The following is a 16,729-nucleotide window of genomic DNA, read 5'->3' as shown; positions in this document are numbered from 1 at the left end:
TACATACGTCCACACACGCAAATATACATACCTACACAGCTTTCCATGGTTTACCCCAGACGCCTCACATGCCTTGATTCAATCCACTGACAGCACGTAACCCCGGTATACCACATCGCTCCAGTTCACTCTATTCCTTGCCCTCCTTTCACCCTCCTGCATGTTCAGGCCCCGATCACACAAAATCTTTTTCACTCCATCTTTCCACCTCCAATTTGGTCTCCCTCTTCTCCTCGTTCCCTCCACCTCCGACACATATATTCTCTTGGTCAATCTTTCCTCACTCATTCTTTCCATGTGCCCGAACCATTTCAAAACACCCTCCTCTGCTCTCTCAACCACGATCTTTTTATTTCCACACATCTCTCTTACCCTTACGTTACTTACTCGATCAAACCACCTCACACCACATATTGTCTTCAAACATCTCATTTCCAGCACATCCATCCTCCTGCGCACAACTCTATCCATAGCCCACGTCTCGCAACAATACAACATTGTTGGAACCACTATTCCTTCAAACATACCCATTTTTGCTTTCCGAGATAATGTTCTCGACTTCCACACATTCTTCAAGGCTCCCAGAATTTTCGCCCCCTCCCCCACCCTATGATCCACTTCCGCTTCCATGGTTCCATCCGCTGACAGATCCACTCCCAGATATCTAAAACACTTCACTTCCTCCAGTTTTTCTCCATTCAAACTCACCTCCCAATTGACTTGACCCTCAACCCTGCTGTACCTAATAACCTTGCTCTTATTCACATTTACTCTTAACTTTCTTCTTTCACACACTTTACCAAACTCAGTCACCAGCTTCTGCAGTTTCTCACATGAATCAGCCACCAGCGCTGTATCATCAGCGAACAACAACTGACTCACTTCCCAAGCTCTCTCATCCCCAACAGACTTCATACTTGCCCCTCTTTCCAAACTCTTGCATTCACCTCCCTAACAACCCCATCCATAAACAAATTAAACAACCATGGAGACATCACACACCCCTGCCGCAAACCTACATTCACTGAGAACCAATCACTTTCCTCTCTTCCTACACGTACACATGCCTTACATCCTCGATAAAAACTTTTCACTGCTTCTAACAACTTGCCTCCCACACCATATATTCTTAATACCTTCCACAGAGCATCTCTATCAACTATATATATATATGTTCTGGAAGGAGGTAAATAAAATGCGTAAGACAAGGGAGCAAATGGGAACTTCAGTGAAGGGCGCAAATGGGGAGGTGATAACAAGTAGTGGTGATGTGAGAAGGATTTGGAGTGAGTATTTTGAAGGTTTGTTGAATGTGTTTGATGATAGAGTGGCAGATATAGGGTGTTTTGGTCGAGGTGGTGTGCAAAGTGAGAGGGTTAGGGAAAATGATTTGGTAAACAGAGAAGAGGTAGTGAAAGCTTTGCGGAAGATGAAAGCCGGCAAGGCAGCAGGTTTGGATGGTATTGCAGTGGAATTTATTAAAAAAGGGGGTGACTGTATTGTTGACTGGTTGGTAAGGTTATTTAATGTATGTATGACTCATGGTGAGGTGCCTGAGGATTGGCGGAATGCGTGCATAGTGCCATTGTACAAAGGCAAAGGGGATAAGAGTGAGTGCTCAAATTACAGAGGTATAAGTTTGTTGAGTATTCCTGGTAAATTATATGGGAGGGTATTGATTGAGAGGGTGAAGGCATGTACAGAGCATCAGATTGGGGAAGAGCAGTGTGGTTTCAGAAGTGGTAGAGGATGTGTGGATCAGGTGTTTGCTTTGAAGAATGTATGTGAGAAATACTTAGAAAAGCAAATAGATTTGTATGTAGCATTTCTGGATCTGGTGAAGGCATATGATAGAGTCGATAGAGATGCTCTGTGGAAGGTATTAAGAATATATGGTGTGGGAGGAAAGTTGTTAGAAGCAGTGAAAAGTTTTTATCGAGGATGTAAGGCATGTGTACGTGTAGGAAGAGAGGAAAGTGATTGGTTCTCAGTGAATGTAGGTTTGCGGCAGGGGTGTGTGATGTCTCCATGGTTGTTTAATTTGTTTATGGATGGGGTTGTTAGGGAGGTAAATGCAAGAGTTTTGGAAAGAGGGGCAAGTATGAAGTCTGTTGGGGATGAGAGAGCTTGGGAAGTGAGTCAGTTGTTGTTCGCTGATGATACAGCGCTGGTGGCTGATTCATGTGAGAAACTGCAGAAGCTGGTGACTGAGTTTGGTAAAGTGTGTGGAAGAAGAAAGTAAAGAGTAAATGTGAATAAGAGCAAGGTTATTAGGTACAGTAGGGTTGAGGGTCAAGTCAATTGGGAAGTGAGTTTGAATGGAGAAAAACTGGAGGAAGTGAAGTGTTTTAGATATCTGGGAGTGGATCTGGCAGCGGATGGAACCATGGAAGCGGAAGTGGATCATAGGGTGGGGGAGGGGGCGAAAATTCTGGGGGCCTTGAAGAATGTGTGGAAGTCGAGAACATTATCTCGGAAAGCAAAAATGGGTATGTTTGAAGGAATAGTAGTTCCAACAATGTTGTATGGTTGCGAGGCGTGGGCTATGGATAGAGTTGTGCGCAGGAGGATGGATGTGCTGGAAATGAGATGTTTGAGGACAATGTGTGGTGTGAGGTGGTTTGATCGAGTGAGTAACGTAAGGGTAAGAGAGATGTTTGGAAATAAAAAGAGCGTGGTTGAGAGAGCAGAAGAGGGTGTTTTGAAGTGGTTTGGGCACATGGAGAGAATGAGTGAGGAAAGATTGACCAAGAGGATATATGTGTCGGAGGTGGAGGGAACGAGGAGAAGAGGGAGACCAAATTGGAGGTGGAAAGATGGAGTGAAAAAGATTTTGTGTGATCGGGGCCTGAACATGCAGGAGGGTGAAAGGAGGGCAAGGAATAGAGTGAATTGGAGCGATGTGGTATACCGGGGTTGACGTGCTGTCAGTGGATTGAATCAAGGCATGTGAAGCGTCTGGGGTAAACCATGGAAAGCTGTGTAGGTATGTATATTTGCGTGTGTGGACGTATGTATATACATGTGTATGTGGGGGGGTTGGGCCATTTCTTTCGTCTGTTTCCTTGCGCTACCTCGCAAACGCGGGAGACAGCGACAAAGTATAATAAAATAAATAAATATATTATAAATATATATATATATATATATATATATATATATATATATATATATATATATATATATATATACTTAGAAAAGCAAATGGATTTGTATGTAGCATTTATGGATCTGGAGAAGGCATATGATAGAGTTGATAGAGATGCTCTGTGGAAGGTATTAAGAATATATGGTGTGGGAGGAAAGTTGTTAGAAGCAGTGAAAAGTTTTTATCGAGGATGTAAGGCATGTGTGCGTGTAGGAAGAGAGGAAAGTGATTGGTTCTCAGTGAATGTAGGTTTGCGGCAGGGGTGTGTGATGTCTCCATGGTTGTTTAATTTGTTTATGGATGGAGGATGTTAGGGAGGTAAATGCAAGAGTTTTGGAAAGAGGGGCAAGTATGAAGTCTGGTGGGGATGAGAGAGCTTGGGAAGTGAGTCAGTTGTTGTTCGCTGATGATACAGCACTGGTGGCTGATTCATGTAAGAAACTGCAGAAGCTGGTGACTGAGTTTGGTAAAGTGTGTGAAAGAAGAAAGTTAAGAGTAAATGTGAATAAGAGCAAGGTTATTAGGTACAGTAGGGTTGAGGGTCAAGTCAATTGGGAGGTGAGTTTGATTGGAGAAAAACTGGAGGAAGTAAAGTGTTTTAGATATCTGGGAGTGGATCTGGCAGCAGATGGAACCATGGAAGCGGAAGTGAATCATAGGGTGGGGGAGGGGGCGAAAATTCTGGGAGCCTTGAAGAATGTTTGGAAGTCGAGAACATTATCTCGGAAAGCAAAAATGGGTATGTTCGAAGGAATAGTGGTTCCAACAATGTTGTATGGTTGTGAGACGTGGGCTATGGATAGAGTTGTGCGCAGGAGGGTGGATGTGCTGGAGATGAGATGTTTAAGGACAATATGTGGTGTGAGGTGGTTTGATCGAGTAAGTAATGTAAGGGTAAGAGAGATGTGTGGAAATAAAAAGAGTGTGGTTGAGAGAGCAGAAGAGGGTGTTTTGAAATGGTTTGGTCACATGGAGAGAATGAGTGAGGAAAGATTGACCAAGAGGATATATGTGTCAGGGGTGGAGGGAACGAGGAGAAGTGGGAGACCAAATTGGAGGTGGAAAGATGGAGTGAAAAAGATTTTGAGTGATCGGGGCCTGAACATGCAGGAGGGTGAAAGGCGTGCAAGGAATAGAGTGAATTGGAACGATGTGGTATACCGGGGTCGATGTGCTGTCAATGAATTGAACCAGGGCATGTGAAGCTTCTGGGGTAAACCATGCAAAGTGTGTGGGGCCTGGATGTGGAAAGGGAGCCGTGGTTTCGGTGCATTATTACATGACAGCTAGAGACTGAGTTTGAACGAATGGGGCCTTTTGTGTTTTTCCTAGCGCTACCTCGCACACATGAGGGGGGAGGGGGTTGTTATTCCATGTGTGGTGGGGTGGCGATGGGAACAAATAAAAGCAGACAGTATGAATTATGTACATGTGTATATATGTATATGTCTGTGTGTGTATATATATGTGTACATTGAGATGTATAGGTATGTATATTGTGCGTGTGTTGACATGTATGTATATACATGTGTATGTGGGCGGGTTGGGCCGTTCTTTCGTCTGTTTCCTTGCGCTACCTCGCTAACGCGGGAGACAGCGACAAAGCAAAATAAATAAATAGATATATATGAAGTTATTGACTAACTTCCAGTGGGAAAAATTAGGACTGAAAACTCTAAGTGATGCAGGTTATGAGATGGAGTTCACAGGGTACGTATGATAAATCTTCAACAGATAGTTTGCAGTTTGAATATGGTAGGTGAAGGGGAACTAAATGAATTTGAAGTTATTAAATCAGAGTTGGCTCACCTTAGAGGTCATAAGGCTTGTGATACTGAACCATTTTCTAATCCAATTTCTTGATAGCTTCTGCCATTTATGTAGCACAGACTGACAGCACTTGACGATGATTGTTTAAGATTCTGTAATGATGAGCCTTATGACCTCTAAGGTGAGCCAACCTTGATTTAATGATTTGATAATTGGTGACTCAGAGTGCAGAAAATCTAAGCAGATTTTTTTGGTTGAAAAATCACTCCAGTCTATCATTTTTTTTCCTTACCATGAAAAGGCTTAGGGTATCTTTGATGATGTACAGATAGCACTTTCTTGTATGAAGGAGATGAGTATGTCAGTACTTACATTTTCAGACTGCATGCTGGTGTTGTCATGTCTCTGCAGAGGAGGAATTGCGTACTCTTGACTGATAATCATGGACACTGTCCTTGGTTCATTTGATTCAGAAGAGAGTTATGTTCTTAGTAGCACCTCACTGAAAGAGAGCATAAAATTTTACAGCAAAGGCTTTGAATAAATCTGTTGGGGACAGTGTGAAGCCAAGACTGGGGTTCTTTTGTTTGGACCCACTCATTGTGTCCATTTAGAAGTAGATATGCTTGCTATGGTAGCCAATCACAGATTACTAGTTTGTTTCTCTTTTTATGGATATGTTAATGGGAGTGATAGATGCACTTTGTCTAGACTGGAATCAGGTGTGTTAATGAGATTGATAGATGCACTATGCTTAGACTGGAATCAGATATGTTAATGAAAGTGATAGATGCACTTGGTTTACACTGGAATCAGTTGAGATGTCTGTATCAGTTTCCTCCACAGAATCTTCTGGAGTCAATTGAGGTGTCTTTATCAGTTTCCATCACTGAATCTTCTACAGTCAGTTGAAGTGTCTTTATTTGTTTCTCCACAGAATCCTCTGCAGTCATATGAGGTATCTCTATCAGTTTCCTCAACAGAACTTTTTAGAATCAGTTGAGGTGTCTTTATCAGTTTCCTCTACTGAATATTCTTTTACAACTTTGAATAATCAGCACAGCCATTCAGGTCAGGTGGTTTTAACAGCTCCATTTTGGTTGAACTGCCTAGATTCTCAAAGCTCTTTGAGAGATGCAAGAATCTACTGGAACTCTCTGGTCCAAAGCTTTCTTCAGTAACATGAGGAATAGTGCACAATATTTTAATCAATGAGGTTTGAATGTCTCATGTGAATTCCTTGACAGATGTTTATGGTGGTAAATATGGTCTTAAGACAGCTGATTGATGGATAGATGCAGAAGGTTTTGCTTTGATCTGTGGGGATGAATTTATATTGTAAACATTGTCTTGTATGATATTTTTATGATCATTTGTTTAGTAGTACTCCTTCTAGTGGGATGGTTAAGTATGAAATTGTTCAAGCTGGGAGAAAGCCATTCAAATGAAAAAGTTTATGAAAGGTATGGAAAATTCTTTAGGTTTACCATCTAGAGATTTACTGTAAGGTGCATGTCTTGAATGTTTTATCAGTAATTGAGGGTGTTTTTTCACTTGTTTGTAATATTTTCTTTCACCACAAAGGGATGTTGCCATGGAATGATTCAGTGATATCAATCCTTAAGAGATGAGTCTCCTTGATGGTCATCCTTAGACAAGGATTGTCAGTTCTTTATTCTGCTGCTGGTAATCTGATGTTCCCTTGTATTGGTAAGGTTATGTGCCGATGACCACTTTGGTTTAAGATTAAAAATGTCTTGGCATTGAGGTGGAGGATTTATGGTAGTAGGACAATATTGGAAATGCAGAAAGTTTTAGGTCAGTGGATGTTAGTAATACGAGTAATTCTTTGTACTTATTAGGACATGTTTCTGACTTGTATTTTACATAATTAATGATGTGTTTGCCTGCCTGCCTGTCTGTGTAAACCAGATGACTTTTTTTTATCAAGGTAACTACAGGATGAAGGGCAACTAGGATCAAGCACAGAAACATGGCTTTTTCCAACCTGAAAGATGTGTTCATGGACTAAACAAATTGTAATGATGATGCATACATTACTTTTGCCCTAAATATATTAGTCTTTTCTCAATTTTTTATGGGGCACATAATTGGAAGTGCTCATTTCTGGTTGCATTTTCTTGTCCAAGGAAAGTGTTTGACTTAAATGAAATGTATTCCATTTTTTTTACAGAAATTCCAAAAGTTTGGAAAGAACAGTGGGCCAACCCTCAGTCCAATCCTGACTTGCATATCCCAGCTCCAAGCAATTTTATCCCAGACAATTTTGACTTGTTGGCTCCAGAGAAAGAAGTCCCAGATTATCCCCAAAAATTGTACGAGGATGAATGGGGAGCACTGTGGTTCAGACAAGACCAGAAGTTTAAACTGCCAAGGACTTACTGCTATGTTTATCTAATAACGGAGTTACCTCTACAGTCCCCCAGATTGTAAGATATTTACTTAATAGTAATTCTTATGTAAATGACAAACTTTGAATATAGTATATATTTTTTGCAATGTTTTAATCAGAATTAGCAATTACATTACAGATTTTCTTATGGTTGATAATCATCATACTTCATGCCCTCCAATATAATCTCAGCTGCCAATCACTTCTCTTTCATTCAAACTACCCATTGCTGATACTTGGTGCATCGCATCAGATTGATTGTTGATGCACCCTTTCAGCTCTTCCCAGAACACTCATCTCTGCCCTTACCTGCTCTTGATACCAAGTGCATATGCACTAACAGTCACCCACTTCTTGTAAGCCACTTTCATGTTTCCCTTGATCAGGCTGGGGCTCACTCACTTACAAAAATTCTTCTCTGACTTTCCTTGGGTAAATTTATGTCTCTTATAGTGTGGTGCATTTGTCTCCACCATACACATAGCAGAAGTTTTTGTTGTGAGACTAGAAGCATTTATTCCATCTATATCCAAAATGGCCTCTTCTTTTAATCCATGGTTCAACTGTTCCTGCTCTAAGGCCATTTGGCTAAGGGATCAGGCTTGGAAAAACTCTCCTTCCTCCAACTCCCATTCAGCATTTATCATCACCCGTAATCATTGCAAGTATGTTATCTGTGAGGTAAAGTATTCCTTTCTTAAAAGGAAGTGCCATAACCTCACCTCTTCATCCATTGATAAGTTTTTCTTGTCTTTGGCTAAGGGCATTGCTAACAACTTTTCTTGCTCTTCTTCACTTTTCCAATCTGATGGTACTATAGCTTATGCCTTTCCCATAGGCAAAATAACTCTCTTTGGTCCTGGTTTCTCCTCTAACTCTACCTTGGATGACTCTGACCTTCCTTCACCTCCTGATGCTCCTCTTACTAATCCTGTGCCCATCCCCTTAATCTCTTTTTGAACTGTCCAAATAGTGCTTCTCTCTTTGGACACAAGGAACACTTATGGTCCTGATGGCATCCATCCCTTTATATTGAAATAGTGTGCCTCTGAACTTGCACTTGTGCTTGCTCATCTGTTCCATTTCTGCTTAAAATCCAGAACTGTTCCGTCTTGGATGCATTCATTAGTACATCCCATCCCTAAGAAGGATGACTGCTCTAACTCATCTAACTATCATCCTGTTGCTTTGATATCTACTATTTCCAAAGTCTGTGAATCCTTCCAAAACTCCCATATCCTCAGACATCTTGAATCTATCTTCTCTCTGATCACCAGTATGGCTTCCATGAGGCAAGGTCCATAGGTGATATTCTTTCCAATCTTACTAATGTCTGGTCATCATACCAGAGAAAATTTGGTCATCATCCCTGATGGTATCCATCTCCATGTACTGAAAGAGTGTGCCTCTGAACTTGAATATGTGCTTGCTCGTCTGTTCCATTTCTGTTCAAAAACTATAACTTTTCCTTTTCCTTAGATGCCTACATTGATTCATCCCATCCCTAAGAAAGCTGACCGATCTGACCCCTTTAATTATTGCTTTGAGATATACCATTTCCAAAGTCTTTGAATCCCACTTCATACCCTATATCATGAGACACCTCGAAATTGTCTATTCTATTATTATTAGTATGCCTCTTGTAAGGCAAGATCCACTGGTGATATTCTTTCTTATCTTACTAATGTCTGGTCATCATCCATGAAAGATTTTAGGGTCATGTATAATTGCCTTTGACATATCTGAAGAGTTTGACAGTGTGCATCAGGGTCTCATCTCTGAACTCCCATCTTTTAGCTTCCCTCCCTCACTTTGTGTCTTCATTTGTAGCTTCCTCTCTAGCTGATCTATCTCTATGATTGTAGATGGATCATCCTCATATGCTGATGATTTAACTGCATTCATCCATATCCTTCAATTCTGCTCCTTCCTCTCTCACTCGATCTGCATCTCGTTTTAACACAACTTCGTAAATGAAGTCACTTAGAAAGGATAGCTCATTGGGGTAGATGAAATCTAGTTAAGTTTAATGCCTCCAGGATCCTGTTTCTACCCATCTCTATATCAAAAACTCCTCACAACTCTCATCTCTCCTTTGATGGTTCTGTAATTCCACCTCTTGACTCAGTAAACATTCTTGATATTACTGTGATATCTACTTTTTCTTGGAAACCCCACATAGCTAAGTCTATCTCTAAGGAACTGGGTGTCCTGTTTAGATGTCAAAACCTCTTTTCTTCTGAGTAGTTGCTCCATTTATACAAAGGATGAGTCATCCTAATATGGACTACTGCTCCCACATCTGGGGTATTTTATCTCAACATCCTTACTTGACAGAGTTGAATTGAAAGCATTCCAACTTATAAACTCTTCCAGGCTAATTTCCAAACTTAACCCTCTTGCCTTATGCCTCAGTGTTGATTTACTTTCCCTCCTCTATAGGTATTACTTTGGTTTTTGCTCTTGAGAGCTGGCTGCTTTTATGCCCCACCACTAACTAGAACTTGTAATATTTGTCAAGCTACTGAGTCACATTATTACTATGTAGCTATTGGCAACTCAAAGGAGAGCCATTTTGATGTTTCTTTTCCTATACCTCATAGCTTTGGAACTCTACCTTTTCATACCTTTCTCAATGACTGTGGCGTGGCATATTTTAAAAAACGGGTTTTTTTTATCTCCGAAATTCATAAGTGCTTTCCCTTGTTTTTCTTTTTCGTATTCAAATCCTCTATGTACTTCAGTTAAGGCCCAACCATGATGTGGACTTTTGTCTGTGACTGGAGCCTTTAGCTTTAAAAATAATTAGTTGCTCTTGATATATCCAAAGCTTTTGACGGTGTGGCATTGGGATCTCAACTCTAAGCTCCCCTCTTTGGCTTTCCTCCTTCCTTTTGCTCTCCCATATCTAGATTTCTCCCTGGTTGAAATGTCTCCATGATTGTGGATGGATCAGCCTTTCCCCCTTTCTCCATCAACAGCAGTGTTTCTGAAGGTTCTGTCATGTCTCCTAAACATTTTCTCCTTTTTGTCATTGATTTCCTTTCTTCTGCAAATATCCAAATGCACTTATATGCATCCATTTACATCCTTTAATTCTGCTCTTTCTTCTATCACTCAGTCTGAGTCTGGATCTCATCTCAACACATCTTTCTCAGTAATCTCAGTCTTGGACTGGATATCTCTGTGGGATAAACAAAATTTGGTTAAGTTTAATGCCTGCAAGACTGCCCAGTTTCTTTCCATCGCTGTATAAAAAATTTCTCAACTTTTCTTTCCTTTAACTGTTCTGTGATTCTACCTCTTAATTTGATGTACATACTTGGTATTACTGTAACATCAACTCTGCTTAGGAAATCCCACATAACAGAAATAGCTAAGTCTACCTTTAGGAAACTGGAAGTCCTATTTAGGTGTCAGAATTTCTTATCTTCTGAACAGTTGCTTCGTTTGTACAAATGATTGATCCATCCTTGTATGGAATACTGCTCCCACATTTGGGGTGGTTCTAGCTCTGTATCTTGCTCTACAGAGTTAAGTTGAATGCTGTCTGACTTATCAACTCTCCTACACTAACTTCAGAACTTGCCCTACACTGCAATGCTAGTTCACTATCCCTCTTCTGTAGATATTAATTTGGTTTTGACTCCCAATAACTGGCTGCTTGTGTGCCTGCACCTCTAGACCATGCAGTCCTCGGCAAATTGCTGCATCACTTGATTACTGTGTGGCCGTTGGCAACAGATAAATGTTTCCCTCCCTATACCTCGAAGCTTTGGAACTCTACCCTCTCGTGTCTCCCAATAATTATGACCTGGCAAATTTTAAAGGACAGATTTTTTACTTTTTCTCTTAAGATTTGTGAATAACTTACCTTGTCTCTTCTTTTTATTTTTTCCTCTTTCATTGACCTCTCTGTATTTTGATTAAGGCCCAGGCTTGATGTGAACTTTTGCCTATGAATGGACCCTTAAGAAAAAAGGAAACATTTCCACAGTTCCTCATTCAACAGAAATGCCACCAATCTCCTTTGCATTCTTCTCCTCACTAACTCTGATCTTTACCTGTAAAACACTACCCAAAAATTATTCCACCTTCCCCTTCAGCTTAGTTTCACTTACATCTAGGTTTCTCACCTCAAACATACTACCAATTGCTTCCCATTTCTTATCCTCGTTACATCCAACAACATTTAAGCACCAAATCTGATCCTTTGAGGAGTATGAGCACTCTCCTCTTGGCTCTTACCTCTGTTGCAACATATAGAAATTATATTACTTCGGAGATTTTTCTAGCCCCACTCTCATCACCCCATCTAGTCACCTTTTGTGACACAGAAAACATTAGGGTAAGCTAATTCCTTCTAAGGTATATCTTTCTTTCTTTTCTTTCAAACTATTCGCCATTTCCCGCATTAGCGAGGTAGCGTTAAGAACAGAGGACTGGGCCTTTGAGGGAATACCCTCACCTGGCCCAATTCTCTGTTCCTTCTTTTGGAAAATTAAAAAAAAACCGAGAGGGGAGGATTTCCAGCCCCCCGCTCCCTCCCCTTTTAGTCGCCTTCTACGACACGCAGGGAATACGTGGGAAGTACTCTTAATCCCCTATCCCCAGGGATAAAGGTATATATAAGGTATATATAAGGTATATATACATATATATATATATATATTTTTTTTTTTTTGCTTTGTCGCTGTCTCCTGCGTTTGCGAGGTAGCGCAAGGAAACAGACGAAAGAAATGGCCCAACCCACCCCTATACACATGTATATACATACGTCCAGACACGCAAAATATACATACCTACACAGCTTTCCATGGTTTACCCCAGACGCTTCACATGCCCTGATTCAATCCACTGACATCACGTCAACCCCGGTATACCAAATCGATCCAATTCACTCTATTCCTTGCCCTCCTTTCACCCTCCTGCATGTTCAGGCCCCAATCACACAAAATCTTTTTCACTCCATCTTTCCACCTCCAATTTGGTCTCCCACTTCTCCTCGTTCCCTCCACCTCCAACACATATATCCTCTTGGTCAACCTTTCCTCACTCATTCTCTCCATATGCCCAAACCATTTCAAAACACCCTCTTCTGCTCTCTCAACCACGCTCTTTTTATTTCCACACATCTCTCTTACCCTTGCGTTACTTACTCGATCAAACCACCTCACACCACACATTGTCCTCAAACATCTCATTTCCAGCTTATCCATCCTCCTGCGCACAACTCTATCCATAGCCCACGCCTCGCAACCATACAACATTGTTGGCACCACTATTCCTTCAAACATACCCATTTTTGCTTTCCGAGATAATGTTCTCGACTTCCACACATTCTTCAAGGCTCCCAGAATTTTCGCCCCCTCACCCACCCTATGATCCACTTCTGCTTCCATGGTTCCATCTGCTGCCAGATCCACTCCCAGATATCTAAAACGCTTTACTTCCTCCAGTTTTTCTCCATTCAAACTTACCTCCCAATTGACTTGACCCTCAACCCTACTGTGCCTAATAACCTTGCTCTTTTTTTTTTTTTTTTTTTTTTTTTTTGTCGCTGTCTCCCGCGTTTGCGAGGTAGCGCAAAGAAACAGACGAAAGAAATGGCCCAACCCACCCCCATACACATGTATATACATACGTCCACACACGCAAATATACATACCTACACAGCTTTCCATGGTTTACCCCAGACGCTTCACATGCCTTGATTCAATCCACTGACAGCACGTCAACCCCGGTATACCACATCGCTCCAATTCACTTTATTCCTTGCCCTCCTTTCACCCTCCTGCATGTTCAGGCCCCGATCACACAAAATCTTTTTCACTCCATCTTTCCACCTCCAATTTGGTCTCCCTCTTCTCCTCGTTCCCTCCACCTCCGACACATATATCCTTTTGGTCAATCTTTCCTCACTCATTCTCTCCATGTGATCAAACCATTTCAAAACACCCTCTTCTGCTCTCTCAACCACGCTCTTTTTATTTCCACACATCTCTCTTACCCTTACGTTACTTACTCGATCAAACCACCTCACACCACACATTGTCCTCAAACATCTCATTTCCAGCACATCCATCCTCCTGCGCACAACTCTATCCATAGTCCACACCTCGCAACCATACAACATTGTTGGAACCACTATTCCTTCAAACATACCCATTTTTGCTTTCCGAGATAATGTTCTCGACTTCCACACATTCTTCAAGGCTCCCAGAATTTTCGCCCCCTCCCCCACCCTATGATCCACTTCCGCTTCCATGTTTCCATCCGCTGCCAGATCCACTCCCAGATATCTAAAACACTTCACTTCCTCCAGTTTTTCTCCATTCAAACTCACCTCCCAGTTGACTTGACCCTCAACCCTACTGTACCTAATAACCTTGCTCTTATTCACATTTACTCTTAACTTTCTTCTTTCACACACTTTACCAAACTCAGTCACCAGCTTCTGCAGTTTCTCACATGAATCAGCCACCAGCGCTGTATCATCAGCGAACAACAACTGACTCACTTCCCAAGTTCTCTCATCCCCAACAGACTTCATACTTGCCCCTCTTTCCAAAACTCTTGCATTCACCTCCCTAACAACCCCATCCATAAACAAATTAAACAACCATGGAGACATCACACACCCCTGCCGCAAACCTACATTCACTGAGAGCCAATCACTTTCCTCTCTTCCTAATCGTACACATGCCTTACATCCTCGATAAAAACTTTTCACTGCTTCTAACAACTTGCCTCCCACACCATATATTCTTAATACCTTCCACAGAGCATCTCTATCAACTCTATCATATGCCTTCTCCAGATCCATAAATGCTACATACAAATCCATTTGCTTTTCTAAGTATTTCTCACATACATTCTTCAAAGCAAACACCTGATTCACACATCCTCTACCACTTCTGAAACCACACTGCTCTTTCCCAATCTGATGCTCTGTACATGCCTTCACCCTCTCAATCAATACCCTCCCATATAATTTGCCAGGAATACTCAACAAACATATACCTCTGTAATTTGAGCACTCACTCTTATCGCCTTTGCCTTTGTACAATGGCACTATGCACGCATTCCGCCAATCCTCAGGCACCTCACCATGAGTCATACATACATTAAATAACCTTACCAACCAGTCAACAATACAGTCACCCACTTTATAATAAATTCCACTGCAATACCATCCAAACCTGCTGCCTTGCTGGCTTTGGCTCTTATTCACATATATATATATATATATATATATATTTTTTTTTTTTTTTTTTGTCGCTGTCTCCCACGTTTGCGAGGTAGCGCAAGGAAACAGACGAAAGAAATGGCCCAACCCACCCCCATACACATGCCTTGATTCAATCCACTGACAGCACGTCAACCCCGGTATACCACCTCGATCCAATTCACTCTATTCTTTGCCCTCCTTTCACCCTCCTGCATGTTCAGGCCCCGATCACACAAAATCTTTTTCACTCCATCTTTCCACCTCCAATTTGGTCTCCCTCTTCTCCTCGTTCCCTCCACCTCCGACACATATATCCTCTTGGTCAATCTTTCCTCACTCATTCTCTCCATGTGACCAAACCATTTCAAAACACCCTCTTCTGCTCTCAACCACGCTCTTTTTATTTCCACACATCTCTCTTACCCTTACGTTACTTACTTGATCAAACCACCTCACACCACACATTGTCCTCAAACTTCTCATTTCCAGCACATCCATCCTCCTGCGCACAACTCTATCCATAGTCCACGCCTCGCAACCATACAACATTGTTGGAACCACTATTCCTTCAAACATACCCATTTTTGCTTTCCGAGATAATGTTCTCGACTTCCACACATTCTTCAAGGCTCCCAGAATTTTCGCCCCCTCCCCCACCCTATGATCCACTTCCGCTTCCATGGTTCCATCCGCTGCCAGATCCACTCCCAGATATCTAAAACACTTCACTTCCTCCAGTTTTTCTCCATTCAAACTCACCTCCCAATTGAATTGACCCTCAACCCTACTGTACCTAATAACCTTGCTCTTATTCACATTTACTCTTAACTTTCTTCTTCCACACACTTTACCAAACTCAGTCACCAGCTTCTGCAGTTTCTCACATGAATCAGCCACCAGCGCTGTATCATCAGCGAACAACAACGGACTCACTTCCCAAGCTCTCTCATCCCCAACAGACTTCATACTTGCCCCTCTTTCCAAAACTCTTGCATTCACCTCCCTAACAACCCCATCCATAAACAAATTAAACAACCATGGAGACATCACACACCCCTGCCACAAACCTACATTCACTGAGAACCATTCACTTTCCTCTCTTCCTACACGTACACATGCCTTACATCCTCGATAAAAACTTTTCACTGCTTCTAACAACTTGCCTCCCACACCATATATTCTTAATACCTTCCACAGAGCATCTCTATCAACTCTATCATATGCCTTCTCCAGATCCATAAATGCTACATACAAATCCATTTGCTTTTCTAAGTATTTCTCACATACATTCTTCAAAGCAAACACCTGATCCACACATCCTCTACCACTTCTGAAACCACACTGCTCTTCCCCAATCTGATGCTCTGTACATGCCTTCACCCTCTCAATCAATACCCTCCCATATAATTTGCCAGGAATACTCAACAAACTTATACCTCTGTAATTTGAGCACTCACTCTTATCCCCTTTGCCTTTATACAATGGCACTATGCACGCATTCCGCCAATCCTCAGGCACCTCACCATGAGTCATTTTCTTTCTTTCATACTATTCGCCATTTCCCGCATTAGGAGGTAGTGTTGAGAACAGAGGACTGGGCCCTTGAGGGAATATTCTCACCTGGGCCCCTTCTCTGTTCCCTCTTTTGGGAAAAAAAAAAAAAAAAAAAAAAAAGTCATACATACATAAAATAATCTTACCAACCAGTCAACAATACAGTCACCCCCTTTTTTTTAATAAATTCCACTGCAATACCATCCAAACCTGCTGCCTTGCCGGCTTTCATCTTCCGCAAAGCTTTTACTACCTCTTCTCTGTTTACCAACTCATTTTCCCTAACCCTCGCACTTTGCACAACACCTCGACCAAAACACCCTATATCTGCCACTCTATCATCAAACACATTCAACAAACCTTCAAAATACTCACTCCATCTCCTTCTCACATCACCACTACTTGTTATCACCTCCCCATTTGCGCCCTTCACTGAAGTTCCAATTTGCTCTCTTGTCTTACGCACTTTATTTACCTCCTTCCAGAACATCTTTTTATTCTCCCTAAAATTTAATGATACTCTCTCACCCCAACTCTCATTTGCCCTTTTTTTCACCTCTTGCACCTTTCTCTTGACCTCCTGTCTCTTTCTTTTATACGTCTCCCACTCAAT

General features: G+C 41.6%; 1 protein-coding gene across 1 annotated transcript in view; it reads left to right on the top strand.

Annotated features, from left to right (window-relative positions):
• Window positions 1-16,729, top strand: part of LOC139750631 (nardilysin-like) — a 588,785-nt gene that overhangs the window by 293,153 nt on the left and 278,903 nt on the right. The window contains exon 10 of the mRNA XM_071665306.1: window positions 7,113-7,368. Coding sequence (XP_071521407.1) covers window positions 7,113-7,368 — 256 coding nt within the window. The remainder of the gene's footprint in view (window positions 1-7,112; window positions 7,369-16,729) is intronic.

Source organism: Panulirus ornatus, chromosome 10, assembly GCF_036320965.1.
Source record: "Panulirus ornatus isolate Po-2019 chromosome 10, ASM3632096v1, whole genome shotgun sequence".
Classification (NCBI taxonomy): Eukaryota; Metazoa; Arthropoda; class Malacostraca; order Decapoda; family Palinuridae; genus Panulirus; species Panulirus ornatus.
Note: the sequence above shows the minus strand (reverse complement) of the source record. Positions and strands in the feature narration are given on the sequence as shown.